This window comes from Oreochromis niloticus, linkage group LG1, assembly GCF_001858045.2.
Source record: "Oreochromis niloticus isolate F11D_XX linkage group LG1, O_niloticus_UMD_NMBU, whole genome shotgun sequence".
Lineage (NCBI taxonomy): Eukaryota > Metazoa > Chordata > Actinopteri > Cichliformes > Cichlidae > Oreochromis > Oreochromis niloticus.
The window spans coordinates 24,591,314-24,607,982 of record NC_031965.2 but is presented as its reverse complement, the minus strand read 5'-3'; the positions used below and the strand labels follow the sequence as shown (position 1 = coordinate 24,607,982).

Below are 16,669 nucleotides of genomic sequence, written 5' to 3'. Positions count from 1 at the left end.
CTTAACAGCTGTCCTCTGAAACAAATAACAGCATTAAGCCTAAGCTCTTCACCATCAATGTCATACTCGTTGGCATGCAGTGCATTCTGGGATACTTCACTGATGACATTTAAAATCCCCAGAGAGCACTGATGAAAACGCAGATGAAAAAAGGCCTTGAGTAATTAGTCCTTTCTGTGAAGCATCTTGTACTAGTTAATGAGAGTAATGATTGAAGTTTAATTCTAAAACTAAATGCATCCGTGTGAACTCTAGCTTCCTGTTGAGAGCTGTGTTTTTTGTAAAAAGCCTCAACTTTCACCTTAGTTTATGCCATAAAAGGTGTTTTATAACAACAGCGAGCCAGACAGGAAAAATAGGAAAATATTTTTCCTGTCTGGCTCGCTGTTGTTATAATTTGAAGACCATACTGTGTGTTTTTAGGAACGAAGAGCCATATTCCAATATCCTGCCCCATCTGTTGGCATTTAGTTATAATGTTTTGCCAAAAAATGTGGATTTTATGTCTTCATTCTAGTTCCCTGCAGTGGTAATTTGACTGAACGTCGCGGGACAATACTGTCTCCTGGCTATCCTGAACCCTACCCAAATACTCTCAATTGTCTGTGGAGGATTCATGTCAGTGAAGGGGCTGGGATTCAGGTACAGATATATATATATATATATACACTTAAATATAAATGCATAGTCTACTGGATATACACTAATTATGGAGGAAGCTGTTGGCTGTTGTGTTCATTTATTATCATTGTTGGCTATTTAGATCCAAGTAATGACATTTGCTACTGAGCACAACTGGGACTCTCTGGAGATCTACGATGGAGGAGACATGACAGCTCCCAAATTAGGGTCATTTTCTGGTAAGACAGCATGCTCACACATGCACCTAAATGCATTAAGTTATGCACAGACACACATGCAAACAATATCCTATGATGGATGAGAGATGACAGCTCCTAAACTATGGATACACACACACACAAACACACAAGATCTATGATGAATTAGATATGGCAGCTCTTAAACTATAGATACACACACATATGGCATACACTGGAGAGCTGTGATGGATGAGTTGTAATACCAAAAATATGATATATATCTTAAATAAAGAATAAATCTTTTTAAGACACAGAATTCTTCCAATTCTAAGCAGTCAGTAAGAAGAGTGTCACCATGAGACTGAAGGTGGAGGAAAAAGAAAATGAAAAAGGGATAGAAAGAAGACAGGCAGGGATAAAGAATGATCTAACCTTTTATGATTTCCCTGCAGAGTTTCCCCTGTGACCTGCCCCAAGCACATACCTGTCACACAGCTATCACACATAAAACATGCTGCCCATAGGGCAACGCACACACCCACCCACACATAACTGACTGCGCCCTTCTAAGGAAGGCACACCGGGGATCTACCCACTATAACCACAGTGATCTGGTGTTGACCACTGAGCAGCTTCACTGGGGCAGATAAGGGCCGCTTCACATAAGGACACTAAAATGCTAGCTGTCCATGGAGGGTGAGGGGTTGTTCACCTTCTCTACACATAATTTCCCAGATGGTCCTGGGATTTAAATAAGACATACAGTCTAAGTCTTGCTGAAAAAGCAGCACCATTACGTAGAAAGGGATTCCTTCCTGTATATCTAATATTATGTTCCTCAAACTTTAATGCTTTCTCTAATCATTCACTGGGTCTCTGATATCTTTATGTTTTGTGTTTTTTCAGGAACAACAGCTCCTGCCCTCCTCAACTCAACATCCAATCAGCTCCTTCTTCACTTTCAAAGTGACATCAGTGTGGTGGCAGCAGGCTTTCACCTAGAATACAAAAGTAAGTGAACACTGTTAATATTCATACTAGGATAGCATGAAGCAATGCTAGATTCATTGGGTGGAAAAGAACATACTCGTTGATGCACAAGAACCAAGAATTTAATCGATTTTGGGTCTCTTCTTTCAAGAATCTACAAATGCACACAGACAACAATACAGCCAGAACTTTAACATTAAATAGCAAGAGTCAGTGACCTGAACTGGTACTGCCTGAGAGCATACACACATACTGAGACCCACACTGGAGCACACACGCAGAATGCTCACCTGGAGGGACATAACAGAATCACGTAGACTTAGACACACACTCACTTGCGTGCACACACACACACACACACACACACACACACAAATATGTAGATGGACAAAGGTATAGACACAGATATTAACATCATGCTTTTACACACCCGTCAGAGCATGGTTGTGCTTTTTAGTCCTTTGTAGTTGTTTTAACTTAGAATCACTTCTAGATCAATGAACATGTCCCCTTTTGTAAATATGCATGGGGGTTTCAGTGTTTGTGTGAATACGTGCATTTCTCTGTGTGTGTAGAGAGTGCACATATTTGAGCCTCCGTTGTCTGTATTTTGCTACGCTCTGAATTCCTTGTGATGGCATGTTGATGCACACAAACTAGCAAGATTGGTCACTTTTACGGGTGCTATATTGCTTTGGTGTGTACACATACACACATCTTGCCTGGTGTGGTAGACCCCAGCCTCTATGAATCTTGTGCTCAGAGCTTGTTCCTGTGCTGCCATGATTAGTGCCTCTGTGCTGTCTTTCAGTCCAGCTTTGTCCAGCCACTGGTAGGATTTCTGGATGTCAGCCACTTCCTCTCTCTGCTGGTGGTACATACCGTGCAGGTGCCTGTCCTTCCATGATGGTTCCTCCTCTTTCTTGAATTACTGCTGTCTGAAGAATTCACTGAGCACGCAGTCGGTTGGAGCCATCCTCCTGATGTATTCATGGATGTTGGCTGTCTCATTCTGGACTGTGATGCTGACACTCACCAGTCCCCGGCCTCCTTCCTTCCGCTTAGCATATAGCCTCAGGGTGCTGAACTCGGGGTGAAACCCTCCATGCACGGTCAGGAGCTTCCTGGTCTTGATGTCAGTGGCTTCTATTGCCTCCTTTGGCCAGCTTATTATCCCAGCAGGGTACCTGATCACCAGCAGGGCGTAGGTGTTGATAGCCTGGATCTTGTTCTTACCATTCAGCTGACTCCTCAGGACTTGCCTGACCCCCTGCAGCTACTTGGTGGTTGCAGCTTTCCTAGCAGCCTCTTCATGGTTCCAATTTGCCTGTGGGATCCCCAGGTACTTGTAACTGTCCTCTATGTCTGCAATGTTGCCTTCTGGTAGCTCGGCCGCTATGATGCCTGACAGGAGCGTCCATGTGGTACTAAGGCAGGTTATTGGCTGGTAGTTGGATGGGACCGGTCCCTTCGGGGGTCCTTGAGGATCAGGAGTGTCTGGCCTTCAGTTAGCCATTCCGGGTGTCTCTCATCGACTAGCAGCTGGTTCATCTGTGCTGCCAGGCGCTCATGGAGTGCAGTCAGCTTCTTCAGCCCGTAGGTGTGAACCATGTCAGGGCCTGGTGCTGTCCAATTCTTCATACTGGAGACCCTTTCTTGAATGTCTGCCACTGTGATGGTTACTGGACCCTGTTTAGGGAGGTTGCTGTGGTCTGCTTTTAGATCCACTAGCCACTGAGCATTGCTGTTACGGGTTGCGTCCTTCTCCCATCAGGGAGAAGTATTGCTCCGTCTCCAGCCTTGGTGATGCTGTTCTCATATTGTTCCCCTGCCACTGAGAGTACACCTTGGCTGATTCTGTGGAGAACAGCTGGTTCATTCTCCTGCCTTCTATCTCTCTGGTGTACATCTTCAAGCAGCTGGCCAAGGCTGTGAGTCTTTGCTTAGCAATTTCCAAGGCCTCAGGTATGCACCTTAATCTCTGCATGTTTTCAACTTGGCTGTTAATAATGGATACACAGAGATTGTTGAGGCGTGGCTCAGGGGAGGGTAGAGAAGGAAAAGGGAGGAGTCAGATGATAAATGATAGGTAAGGTTAGAGTGAAAAGATAAGGGAAAAAAGTGGACACAAATCTTCAGTGTTGTCTATATTCTTATGACCCTGTGTCCTTGTAGCATTTCTGTCTTCTCAAATAATGTTTTCAAATATATGCCAAATACCAACACAGGACATGATATTTAATTTTGTTTACTGGAAAGAAATCTTTTTGTTCTTTTCATGGAAGCCAGTTCCTTCCCAGAGCACCTTAAAAAAATATCTTGCAGGTTTCACACTAGAGTTTTACTTATCTTAAAATGATTGTCAGCTCTTCATTATGTAGCAGACGTTTGCCTTCCAGAGAGGTTCTGTACAGGAGACCTCAACACAAAGTAGGCTTTTAACTTTTTTTATTAAACAGAAAGCTTTCCAGAGATGAGTCAACTTACCTGTTCAAAAGGTGATCAGAATAGATGCATCAAAATTATTATTTGACCACAGTTGATACTTCAATTTGATCCTTCTTTTAAACACTATTTAAAAAAAAAACTTGCAAGACATTAAAAGAATAAACTCTTACTGATGATTTCAACTTTATGATCTTCAAATTCACAATCAAAACTCAAATGATAGAACTATTTCTGGAACAATATCTCTTATTCACCCATCTTTCACTGCGCCGTCTTCTGATTTCCCAAGTGGCAATCTCAGTAACAGAAACTTAGTTTTATCAGTAGTTCCAAAAACAAACCACGACTATTTGATCAGTCTGTTACATATTGCTAATTAGCAGGTGTCTTTTTGATGCAGCCATACATTAATTGGATGTATCTGGATGGCTAAAGTTGCTGACATCTCTACCCTTTTGTCCAAATATGATCACCTCTGTGTGTGTACAACATGATGACAGCCATAGCACCACAATCAACACCTCACAACCAGACTTCACAAACACTCTTATGGAAGCTATATTTTGCATATTTTCCATGTATTTACTCTAGGTTTTCTATAGGAAGAAAAATATCAAACATTCACGGGTAAAAAAATTTCAGCGTGGGAGCGTGTATAAGTGGGCAGAAAACGTCTCCTGAAGACGTGAATTTTGTAATTACATTTTCATAATTTTAGGCAGACTAGAGGGTGTTTCATCTGAAGGGCAGAAAGAGGGATCTTTTTCCCTTGCCTGTCCTCACATAAACTGGAACAAAAGTATTGTAAATCCAGTCAGTTAGACTTAAATGCTGACACTGTCTAGTCTTAGTCTAGTGGCCCTAGTGGAGTGGTTTGTGGTGCTGTCAGCATTTCACAGGGCATTACTGCTCCCTCATTCCCGGGGAAAAACAGTGCGCTCGCACACAGAGAGAGAAAGATGGTCAGCCAAATGGAATACTTTCATTGATCAGTTGTCATGACAGCCCGCTGATTCTCTGCATAATAATACACTGTGTGTGTATGCGTGTGTGTAGAGTCTCCCGGAGCTTTTTCACTTTTGGTCCATCTAAAAAAAAAAAAAGAAGTACCCTTCAGTCCTTCTTCAAGCACTTTCAGCACAAGTCGCTCATGCGCACACACTCACAAATGTCATTCAGTGAATCTCGGCCACCTGGATGCGTGTGCATGTATTTGTGGTGAGCCAGTGTGTGGGGGGGGGGCATGCGTGTAAGCTCAGTGGGCTCGCAACGTTTTGCTGGTAGGAAGGTAGATAATGAACCAACAAGTCCACACACAGACACACACACAGACAGGGGAACACACACACACACATACAAACATTCACCCCTCTGTCTCCTCTTCTTTTGCTCTCTATCCCTCTCCCACCCCTTTGTTGCCATGGTAACCGCTCTGGGGCAGGCTCCTGCGGAAGTTTCCACAAACGTCTACACACACACACACACACACACACACACACACACACACACACACAAATGAACACACTGATACACTCCTACCGATGCTATTTGATAAGGGCCTGCTGCTGTCAAACTTATTAAGGATGTGTTTAACCTTTATTGTGTTGGGAATACATAACCAAAAGTCATTGTGTTACCTTCACATATTTTTAAGCACGTCTCAGAAGCTGCTGTCGCCGTCGAAAAAGTTCACGCTTTATCATTGTACTAGCTGTCAATTCTAAAATGAGCTTTTGTGTATGACAAAAAGACATTAGAGCTTTTGTGACTTAATCTTGTGAATTATATATCCATCAAATTAATCTCTGTAATTATAAAAAGCCAGCCTGCTCAGACGCACTATTTTGGGGTATACAAACAACTGTCTAATACAAAAAAACCCCCAACTTATAAACTTGGGTAAACTTGTGTGTTTGCTGTGATGTTGTTTTATAATCAGTTTGTTCATGTCAAGATAAAGGTCACATACAGGTGAATGAGGACGACAGGAAAGGCTTCCTGGCGATACTGCAGTTGAAGCTTAGCAGAGAGCACAGGGAAAATAAAATGATTTTAGTTGGCAATAAGATGAACGACTATAAGGACAAACATTGATTTTCCATGTCTGCGTAAAACTTTTAGAACTGATGACACCATCACTTTTACATTTTCTGCCTGTGTGCTCAAGTCCAAAACACATGAATGGACCCGGAGAGTGAGAAGATTAAATAACAGTGACATTATGAATAGTAATAACATAGTTCATTGTGCTTTTGTTCATTTCATTGATTGTTACAGCGGTTGGCCTTACCACTTGTCCAGAACCAATGATCCCAGCCAATGGAATTAAAACTGGAGACAGATATATGGTCAATGAGGTGGTGGCATTCAGTTGTGAACCTGGTTACACTCTGCAGGTAATGAACACACTCACACAAACTGACCATTAGACAAATGTTCAAAAAATTTTTTACACTGATGTCATGTAGTAAGCCATGGGTTTTCATGTGTTTATTCAGGAGTATTAAAACATCAGATGCTTATTAAATATGAATTTTCGAGTTTTGAAAAATGCCATTGTTATGCCTTTGCTTCCACTTCCTTTAAAAAACCCTTTTTTTAAAAAAAGGGGAAAAAAAATACAGTTACCTGGTGAAGATATATCAGCATTCCTTACACTTACATATTTTTTCTTAAGTTTAACCACTGTGTGATTACTTTCAGGGTCACTCTCACATTTCCTGCATGCCCGGGACAGTGCGTCGATGGAACTACCCACCCCCTCTTTGCATAGGTAACGCGCTCAAATGCAAATACACTGCACCGCTGGCTAAATTGTGTTACGAGTGAGCGATTCAGTTTGGAAGAAAATATGTCCTACTGGTGTATCAAAGTGACATAAGTACTCAGGCACACTGGATATGTTTACTTATGTGTGTATATATGCGTGTGTGTTATTTGTACCTTTTATGCAATAGTGTTGTGTAACCTTGATGTTTGCATGGAGACTTAAATAATTCAGTCCTTGGTAAAAGATCTCAGAAGCCAGTTCCAGTTAAACTCAACTTGACATGTCAGGACCAGCTTTCCAGAACCTGCTTTACCTATTTCTGTAAGAGATATTTACATCAACCCATTTATATCCAAAAATGTCTATAGAAAAGGATGTCATAACAAGGCTCGTACTTAAAAAGATATGTATTATTCACCACTGTGGCTGATGAATTTACAGAATTTTGTGAAAAACACATCACTTAAACTTCGCTGTCGAAGCAGTGATCTTTAAAATACATTGTTCAGTGTTAACAGTGTGTTTGTTTTCCCTGTGTTTTCAGCTCGTTGTGGTGGGGTGCTGACTGAAATGAGTGGTGTCATCCTTAGTCCAGGTTTCCCTGGCAACTACCCCGGCAACCTGGACTGCACCTGGCAAATCACCCTGCCAACTGGATATGGTAAGTAGTATGGATGTAAGAGCATTCCTAAAAAATAGGTGTCACTTTCAGTACATCTGCTGGCTAAGTTGTTTGTAGCACAGAATCTGCAGCAGATTTATATCTATATATTTGTTTGCTATGTGTTGGTAAATAAAGGAACTGGAAATTTTAGGGGGATGTAGTATTTATTATTTTGTGTGTATGATATACATTTGCAAAAAGTGTAACAGATTATGTAAATTTAAAAAAAGAAAACCTGGGCAATAAATGTACAGTTGTATTTTTGATGCAAGTTATAAAAAACCCCACAATAAAATAGTCAAAAAATATTGCAGTAAAAATAGACATAAATATTTCAAACCATGTAAACGTATTGCACTCGATTAGTAAACGTGCACCATGTCTGTATGCACATTATGCAAGTAAAGTAAAGTTCTTCTTTGTATTGAAATAATGTACTATCAGGTCTTTATATAGTCGTTTATAGCATGTGTCTTTATAATTTGCATTACAGGAGCTCATATTCAGTTCCAAAACTTCTCTTCAGAAGACAACCATGACTTCCTAGAAGTCAGGGCTGGTCCACAGCACAGCTCATCCCTTATTGGTCAGTTTACTGGCTCACAGCTCCCACCCCCTTTACTGAGCACTACCCACCTGACGATCATCCACTTCTACAGTGACCACTCAGAGAACCGGCCAGGATTCAAACTGACCTATCAGGGTGAGTTGATGGGTGGTTTTTGTCTTTTTAGATCTTTTTTGTTTGTTTGTTTTGGTTTTGTTTTTTTTAGTCAATACAGTCTTTACAGATATCAGACCCTGAATTATTACTGCAGGCATTTACAGTCCGTCAAGGGTCACTATGATAACAGACCTGTGTTGAAATGAGTCCCGTTGTTTAGTTTGTCCAAATTTATTCAATGCAATGATTCAGAAAAATGGTCTGCTCAAATGCTCTGAATAAATTAATATCCCAAACCTAGTGGCCACATTACAAAGCTTTCACAACTCCAAGAAAGAAAGTATTGCTATGAGGTTTTGAGCTTTGATCCATGAATGAGTCATGCTAAAGACTTAAAAACCTCATGGCTTTCCACTCATCATTAAAAACGATGGATTGTTAGTAAGCCCCTGTGAGAGACTGGCATCTTGTCCAGCAGGCTTTACTTGTAGCCCTAAGTGCTTCACTTCAAAGACACAAGAGATGCACTCTGGGCCTATATGCCAGCATAACTAGAACAAGGCTTATTCAATTTCAAATAAGCAAACTTCATGTGCACATGAAGTGAGTTCCCTTTTTTCCACCAATTTGGAATGGTAAGTCCTCTAGCACTGCAGTCAGTATCACTGTTATCCCGCTGTTTGTTCGTAGAGGATGTGGACAAGCCTCCTCATGTGGAGTTGCAGCAGATGCTTTTTTAACAGTTCTTTGATGAGAAGATGCAATGCAGACAGAGGTCCACAACACTACCTCCAACCTCGGTGCATGCTTTCTCAATATTACGTACACAGTCTGGCTTTGTATTCAAGGGGGTAACATGTTTACAGTTAAAAAGGCTTAATAGCTGCAAGCAAATTATTAAAAGCTAAGTTGGATAAGCACTCTATGCCAAAAAATCAGTGTGAATACATCCTCACATTTCAACTCAAATGTCGCTCATAAAAGCTTAAGGGAGTTCTTATTCCAGTTTTAGGTTTTGGCACGCTGACATTGCAGCACCTTTTAAGTACACTTTTGTACATAGAAAGTTTAAACGTTGCCCTGGGAATCTGCTGGAACCACATTCTTGGCTGTAGTTTCATAGCTGCGAGTAATACTCCTTCCAAGTGCACATCTTTTGGCCTTCATTTTCCACAATCACCATAGTTCTTTATTACCTTCATGCATTTCTGGGTGTCATATCCTTTCATATTCACTCATCTCATTGTTGCTCTCTTATGAGAACTCTGCGTCTATCACATCTTTCTTTCTCTTCTGTTCTATTTCTGCAATGATCTATTAACCTTATTAGCCTTTGTTTAGCTAGGATCAGCTGTATTATTTGTTGCATGTCCTGCTTGGACTTGAGGTCTTGCACTGTGCACATCCTGCACCTCAAATGCATGTTAAGCCATTTTTTCCTACCTTTTACAGCCTGCTGCTACCAGCATAGACCACACCCAAGAGCATTTTGCACAATCTGCATTGTGGATGCTGTCTAGTGCAGCAGACACAATTTGTATTGACCAGGTGCTGAATGCCTGTTCTAGTGTTTTTAGGTGCTGTCTTTCTCTCTAGTCTTTTGTAACAATTGGGATTCCAGTGTCAGCCACCTCTGCTCTCTGTCAGCGGCACATTTAATGAAGGAGCTTGACTTGCCATGACACTCACGCAGAGTGAGAACTGCCCTAAATATACCTGTGGTACTGACATTTCCTCAGGCAAGTGCTAGCATCCCGTGTATACCTTTGCCCAATAACTGTGTAGGAGGAGATCAGATCTATTGATGTTGCTGCATTAGCTACTACTTGTTGTCTCTGTGGGTCAGAGATTCTTTTCAGTTCCTCCTCAAATCCATTAGCGGTAGACAGAAAATTTTAAAAATGTAAGAAACTTGGAAAAATAAATTACATTTTTCTTCCCCAGTTTAGGATGTGAAGGTCTAAAGAGAGACAAATATATACAACATCTGTTGCAGTTATGAGTCTGTGTATAACTGTGTAATAACTAACTACTTCCCTTTCTCATTTACCTCACATATCTCTACCTACCTCACATATATCTCTTATCTCTGTCTGTAGCCTACCAACTTCAAAACTGCCAGGATCCATTTCCTTTCGCAAACGGTGACATCATCAACAGTGATTACAGTGCCGGGCAATCTATAACTTTTCAGTGCTACCCTGGTTATATTTTGATTGGACACACAGTGCTAACATGCCTGCATGGTATCAACCGGAAGTGGAACCACCCATTTCCACGATGTGAGGGTAAGAATAAGTCATAGCTTCTTGATATATTAGTATTTTGGAAAATATAAATACTTTTTAGTTGGTTTTAAAAATAAAGATGTATTTAAAATGTGGAGGTCGTATATTAGAAAGTTTATTTCATGTTGTTACACCCTTACTAAACAAGCAGTTGCAATTTCTAATGTAGACATTTAGAAAATGCTGTTACGCTGATTGAATTTAAATGAATGTAATTTGCAATTTTTTTCTTTCACCTGTATCACAAGTCGACATTGTAAACAATTAATTAGTAAGTCACTTATGTCACTTGGAACATTTACTGGATAAATTATTTGTAAAATTGTCATTCTGTCACTTCTGTCGCTTCTTGTTCCAGACTATTAATTACATTCCTCAGTGTTTGCTGTTCAGCAGTCATTCTTGCCTTCAGTTTTTTAGCATTTTAAAAATAGTGAAAATTATATTATAATTCTGCTTTTTACAGCTCCTTGTGGCTATAATGTCACAGCTGAAAATGGGACCATCTACTCACCTCAGTACCCAAATGAATATCCAAACTCCCAAGACTGTAGCTGGCTCATCACTGTTCCCCACGGACATGGAGTTTATATAAATTTTACCTTATTGCAGACAGAACCCGTCACCGATTACATTGCTGTCTGGTAAGTCTGGGTATAGTTACGGCTTAACATTCATAAAAACACACGCAGACATATACTGCACACGCAGAAATGAAGAAATGTTATTTAATGTCTCATGCATGAAGGGATTGAATCATTGATGGGTAAGTCTTGAGTGTAGTTTAACTCTGTCTACTCTCTGCACATTAATGAGAATACACCAAAACTGTATCAACTTTTACTAAGATTATGCATTCACATGTCTGTCTCACACACATTCACACATTCTCCACATATTTTTGAGCTATATATTGAATTTTATCCCTGGTATTGATCATCTTTTATTCATTTTTACTTTTTTCCATAACGTTAATTATACATAAACTTTATCGTATATGTTCATATGCAGAAGACCATACACTATAACCTAGATAATAAAGTACATACGCACACATATACTGTGCTATGTAATGCATACGCAGACTCTTCAGCAGTAATAATAGGATTCAGTGTGGAGGTAAGAGTGTAATACGGGGTGTATGAGAGCAATGCATTTACAATGGGACCACTGACCAATTCAATCTAACTCAGTACCAAGGCCATACGCAGACTCAGAGAGGGCTCGGGAACTCTGGAAGTAATCATGAGATTCAGTTGGGAGTGGGAAATGTAATGAAAAGAGTGGCAGAGCTGGGTTCACAAATCTAACAAGACTCAGCTGGATCTGAAGCGCCTGGGTCAAGAGAAAATTTTCACCCAATAGTTTTAATATGCATTATATTTCCTGAATAATAACAGTATATTTAAACAGTAGATTTATGAGGAAGAAAATTAAGATTCAGCAGCATTTGAGTCATATGACTTGATGTGATTTTGGTTTTAGCTATATTTGGTGCTTAGGTGAGGTCAGGCTTTACATTTCAGGCTCTAGAGTCAAGCTCTAGGGAGCAAGCATCAGAAATGTAGGCAGTGGGAAAGTAATACATTTACAGTGGCTGACTACTCGCTTTCAATCTCGCCAGCTAAAAGAACCATGGATTCTGCTATGGAGAGGCGTTATGTTGAATTATTTTGCAGTTGCAAATTGATTTCAGTGATTTATGTGTTTTTGGCACATTTCACAGGGAACAAAATTATAAAATCACATTCATAGATTGTAGGGAACCAAAAGAACTCGGTTATGTGAGATTAGTTCACACATAATAGCTCAATGTAGCTATATCTCAAACACATGAATATATTTGGAAGTGACCTGGGGCTGACACTGAGGAGCAGAGTGCTTTTCTCATACCCAGTGGGATACTATCTACCTTCCAGGGTCTTAGACAGCTTAAGAGCACCTAATCCAAAGGTCTACTGCATTATATGCATGTAAATAGAGTCTACTGGCATTAATACTTATCACTTCAAACATCCTCTTATAAAATGTTTCTTCCTTAATATTCTTTTTGACTTTTCGACTTACCCAGACAAAAACGAATATGCTTTTCATGTGGAAAATTGAAGTGATTTAACAGGAACAGTGGGTTTTACAGTGAATTACCAGACTACATTAAATTTAGTATATGCTGAATTTTTTTCTTTAATGATGGAGTTTGTATTTGAAATACTTTTAATTATATGCATCAGCAGTGAACTGTTAATAAAACAGGATAAATGACGTTATCTAATTGAACTCATAAGAGCATAAGATCGCAGCCACAGGTTTTATAATGATTTAGGACTATTTGGATGCTCTAATTCAGTCGGACAGAAAGTGGAATAAGACACTGTATGTGCTGTTGGGTTAATAAGAAATTGACTGGAAAAATAGTTTAAATTTAATATGAAAGTTGCAAAGGTTAATTTTGGAAGTTCAGTCTGAAAACGGGTCACACTAAATATGAAAAAGCAAACTTGTTCTCAGTTTAAAAGAAATTACTGTACTGAAAGTGAAAGGGCTTTCAAAAATGTCCTTTTTTACATAGTAAATAGTATAAATGCTGAGGAAATGGCAAAAATTGGACTTGAGAGTGGTGCATTCAAACGTTTGTTTGATTTAGTATGAGCAACGAATTGCTGCCGTCAGTAAGAGCTCACAGTCACCAGCTGCATTTATAGTTAAGTATGAGATCTACCTGTTACGCACAAAAAACCCCAGAACACACTTTCACTGATGTGATCGTTAATTACTACTGGCTGCTCTTTGCGGTCACGCTGATTTCCTTTTCCCCTGTTTTGGCCTGTCATTACTCAAACTTGTGACAAATGTCTTTTGAATGCTCTTTATCTTGGTGTGTTTGCATCATATCGCAGTGATCCGTGTTTGCTGGTTTCTGTCCTGTACACCCTTGGGGTTTATGTGACAGCAGCTGCATCCAGATGTCAGGGACTAAAGCCAAACAGCCTCTGTGGTCTTCCACTTGTTGTGTTTGGCTGTTTGCCAAATACCACTGCTAACAGTGGGCATCAGATCTAACATCAGAGCGACGCAGTACAGTAGTTAATGGTGCTGGACACTCAATAAAAAAAGCAGTATTTCTTGAAATACTTTTAAAAAAATAATACTGGCAATATTTTATGCATTTTAGATGCTTTGTGTCACATTCAATATATCCTTGAAGTGGATGAGAATGAAATTTAGAATAATGTTGGTAAATAATTCAGATGTTATTCTCAGCTCAGAATAATAATTATACATTATCAGCATTCAATCAATATCAATGCAATATTTTGATATGCTCAGGGGGAAAAGTGGATTCTGAAATGTTATAACGTCTGAAATGTTATAAACAGAAATGATATCTAGAAAGATTAAGATATGGCCTGGCTTCAGAATGTAATCATCATTTTGCACCTGGAATCTCCAGGTATCCTAAAGTGTAAAATGCCCTAACCACAAAACAGCTTCTTTCCAAACTGCCCTTTGATTGAAAGTATTCTGCAGATCAGGGTGTGGCTGCTGGTATGGAGTCAGCATGCAACATCTGCTTTAACATCAGTCTGGATTCTTGGCCTAGCTTTGCATTAGCATGTTGTCTGTGCACACGCTTGCAAAGAGCAGAAGTTCTGTTCGAAGTATAAGGGGGTCGTTTTGGTCCTGGATGCACATTCCACTTTACAACAAAAAAAAACTTTTGAGATTTTTCTGTTTTCTTTTCTATCTGCCTGGCGTGCAGATAACTGACGAACCATTGTAACGCAAGTGTCGACATGATTGTGACTGTCATGTAATTACAGAATTTAGTATGTTACAGTACTTACTACATTACTGAAAAATGTAATGAGATTACAGTAACGCACTACATACAACAAATCTCGGTTGACGAATGGGAAAGGGAGGTCAACAGGAGGTCAAAAGCAGAAATGAGTAGTCAGGCTTCCAGCCTCTGTTTCTGCCTGTTCATGTTTCTAAAGTAAAATCACTGTGGAGATCGCTTTGAAGTTGTTTTGAAGTTTGGGCTGTTTTTCACTTTTGCTTTGTGTTTTCTGCTTTCTGTTCTTACCTAAAAGTAAGATCGTGCATGTGTCCATATTAGGGAAGGGATTTGTGCTGTTGTGTAGGGCTGTGGCCTATAGGTTTATATTGTTAACTGGTAATTATGTGACAAGGCCATTTTACGGTAATTAAGTAATTTACTGCATTACTTTTAAGTTACAAGTAATGTGTAATAAATTACCTTTTTTGAGTAACAACCCCAACACTTGTTGCAGATCAATCAAAACTGAGTTATTTAAACTTATTTTGAAATTATGCTGAAATAGCTATAATATGATTATGCACAAATATTACATCACCTCCTTTTTCTGTTCGTCAACCGAGATGCGTAAAATTCTTCCTGTGTATTTTTATGCTTCGTGTGCCTTTGAAGACAGAAGTATGGTTTGGGAAAAACATAACCATGAAAAAAAAAATGAAGCTTTGATGGCATTGAATATCCAAGAGTGCTTCATCTACCCACATCTAATCATCATGCACAATGACAAATGTCTAATGTCTTCTGGAGCTACATGCCTTTATTCAGTGTAATCAAGCCACATTACAATTAATTTGTCGAGCTGTTTGTTTCTCCTTTTTTCCCCACCTCAAATTGATAGAAGACATATTTGGCCGCAGATTGTAACTAGGTTGATATTTTTGGAACAGTAACTGCCTACTCTCTAAATGAAGCCAAACAAAAACAGAGTAATAGCCACCGTACTCTCATTAGCCAAACTGGTCCTGGCACTGGTCCTGGCTCCTGTATTTATTTCTTACTAATACGATGCAGAGGTGCAGAATGATGGATGAGTGATGATTGATGGGTGCAGGGTGCAGTGATTAACACTGTCACCTCGCAGTGAGAAAGCCCTTGGGATAGAATCCCTGTGCTTGCTTTCCTTCCACAGTCCAAAGGTATGCATGTGTTTGAATGTGAGCATGCGTGGCTGTCTGTCTTTCTGTGTTAGCCCTGCATTGTGCTGTCCAAGGTGTACCCTACCTTTCACCACAGTGACAGCTGGGGTAGGCTCCAGCCCTGCTCCAGTGACTCCAAATCTGATGTGCCATTTGGATTTGTTAGGTGCTAAATCATGTCAGCCCCTGTCACTCTAATTACATATCTTCTCAATATCATCCTTTTCTCGGGTACATTGTAATTTTGTCAGTCACATGTATTACAAAGTGCACAGCAGATGAACAGTGCAAACTCTTAATAAATCAGATTTATTGTATTTTTTAACCTTCATTTCCAAAAGCAAAGCTTACCTTGAATAAGTGGCAGAGCTTTTCATTCTTTGTTCCCAACCATGTTGTTACACCAAGTGGGGTTTTTTTGGTCTTCTTCACAGGAGAGGCCTTGTTGGTTTTCTCATAAGAATATGACTTTGCTTTACTAGCTTCATTAAATTACTTTTATAGATGTATAGTTTTCTTTTAATTCACCAAATTAAATGTCACTAGCAAAACTTTTTTCTCTACAGTTTCAGAAATTTTGCCCTTTTTCATTTATAAATTATAAATAGAGCTCTGAAATACATCCATGTGTTAATAAATAGGAGAGAAAATGTCTTTTGGCTAAGTAAGGTATTGCTATTGGGTTTGTGTGTTTTTCAGAGAGTAAAAATAGAGTCAAGAAATTCTAACAGTTTTAATTCAAATGACCCATATAGCACATTTTGATCTTCCAAATGAGCTCCAACACCTTCAGAAGACCTTGAATTATTGAGGAGCCAAGAGATCCCAGGCACTCTTCATGAATTAAAATTTTAAAACCCTTGTTTAATCCAATGGCATGTTCATTAAAAACCTAAAACTGGGCATTTAGGAGTGTTAGAAAATGTAACCTTTCAACAACATTCAATATTTAATGAGTGAAGTTAAGCCTTTAATCTGTGGGTTTTGTCCAACGAACTTGTTTGAAATGGGTGATAAAAACAAAGAAAAGAAAAAAAAAATTCTTGC

The 16,669-nt window shown here is 39.4% G+C and overlaps 1 protein-coding gene across 2 annotated transcripts in view; it reads left to right on the top strand.

Moving 5' to 3' along the window:
* LOC100698036 (CUB and sushi domain-containing protein 1) overlaps nt 1-16,669 on the top strand; it is a 414,635-nt gene that overhangs the window by 337,065 nt on the left and 60,901 nt on the right. For both annotated transcript variants that reach the window (XM_019359325.2, XM_019359321.2), the window contains exons 37-45: nt 518-642; nt 764-860; nt 1,728-1,832; nt 6,537-6,655; nt 6,963-7,032; nt 7,574-7,690; nt 8,187-8,396; nt 10,457-10,645; nt 11,112-11,289. In XM_019359325.2, the coding sequence (XP_019214870.1) occupies nt 518-642; nt 764-860; nt 1,728-1,832; nt 6,537-6,655; nt 6,963-7,032; nt 7,574-7,690; nt 8,187-8,396; nt 10,457-10,645; nt 11,112-11,289 (1,210 nt within the window). The remainder of the gene's footprint in view (nt 1-517; nt 643-763; nt 861-1,727; nt 1,833-6,536; nt 6,656-6,962; nt 7,033-7,573; nt 7,691-8,186; nt 8,397-10,456; nt 10,646-11,111; nt 11,290-16,669) is intronic.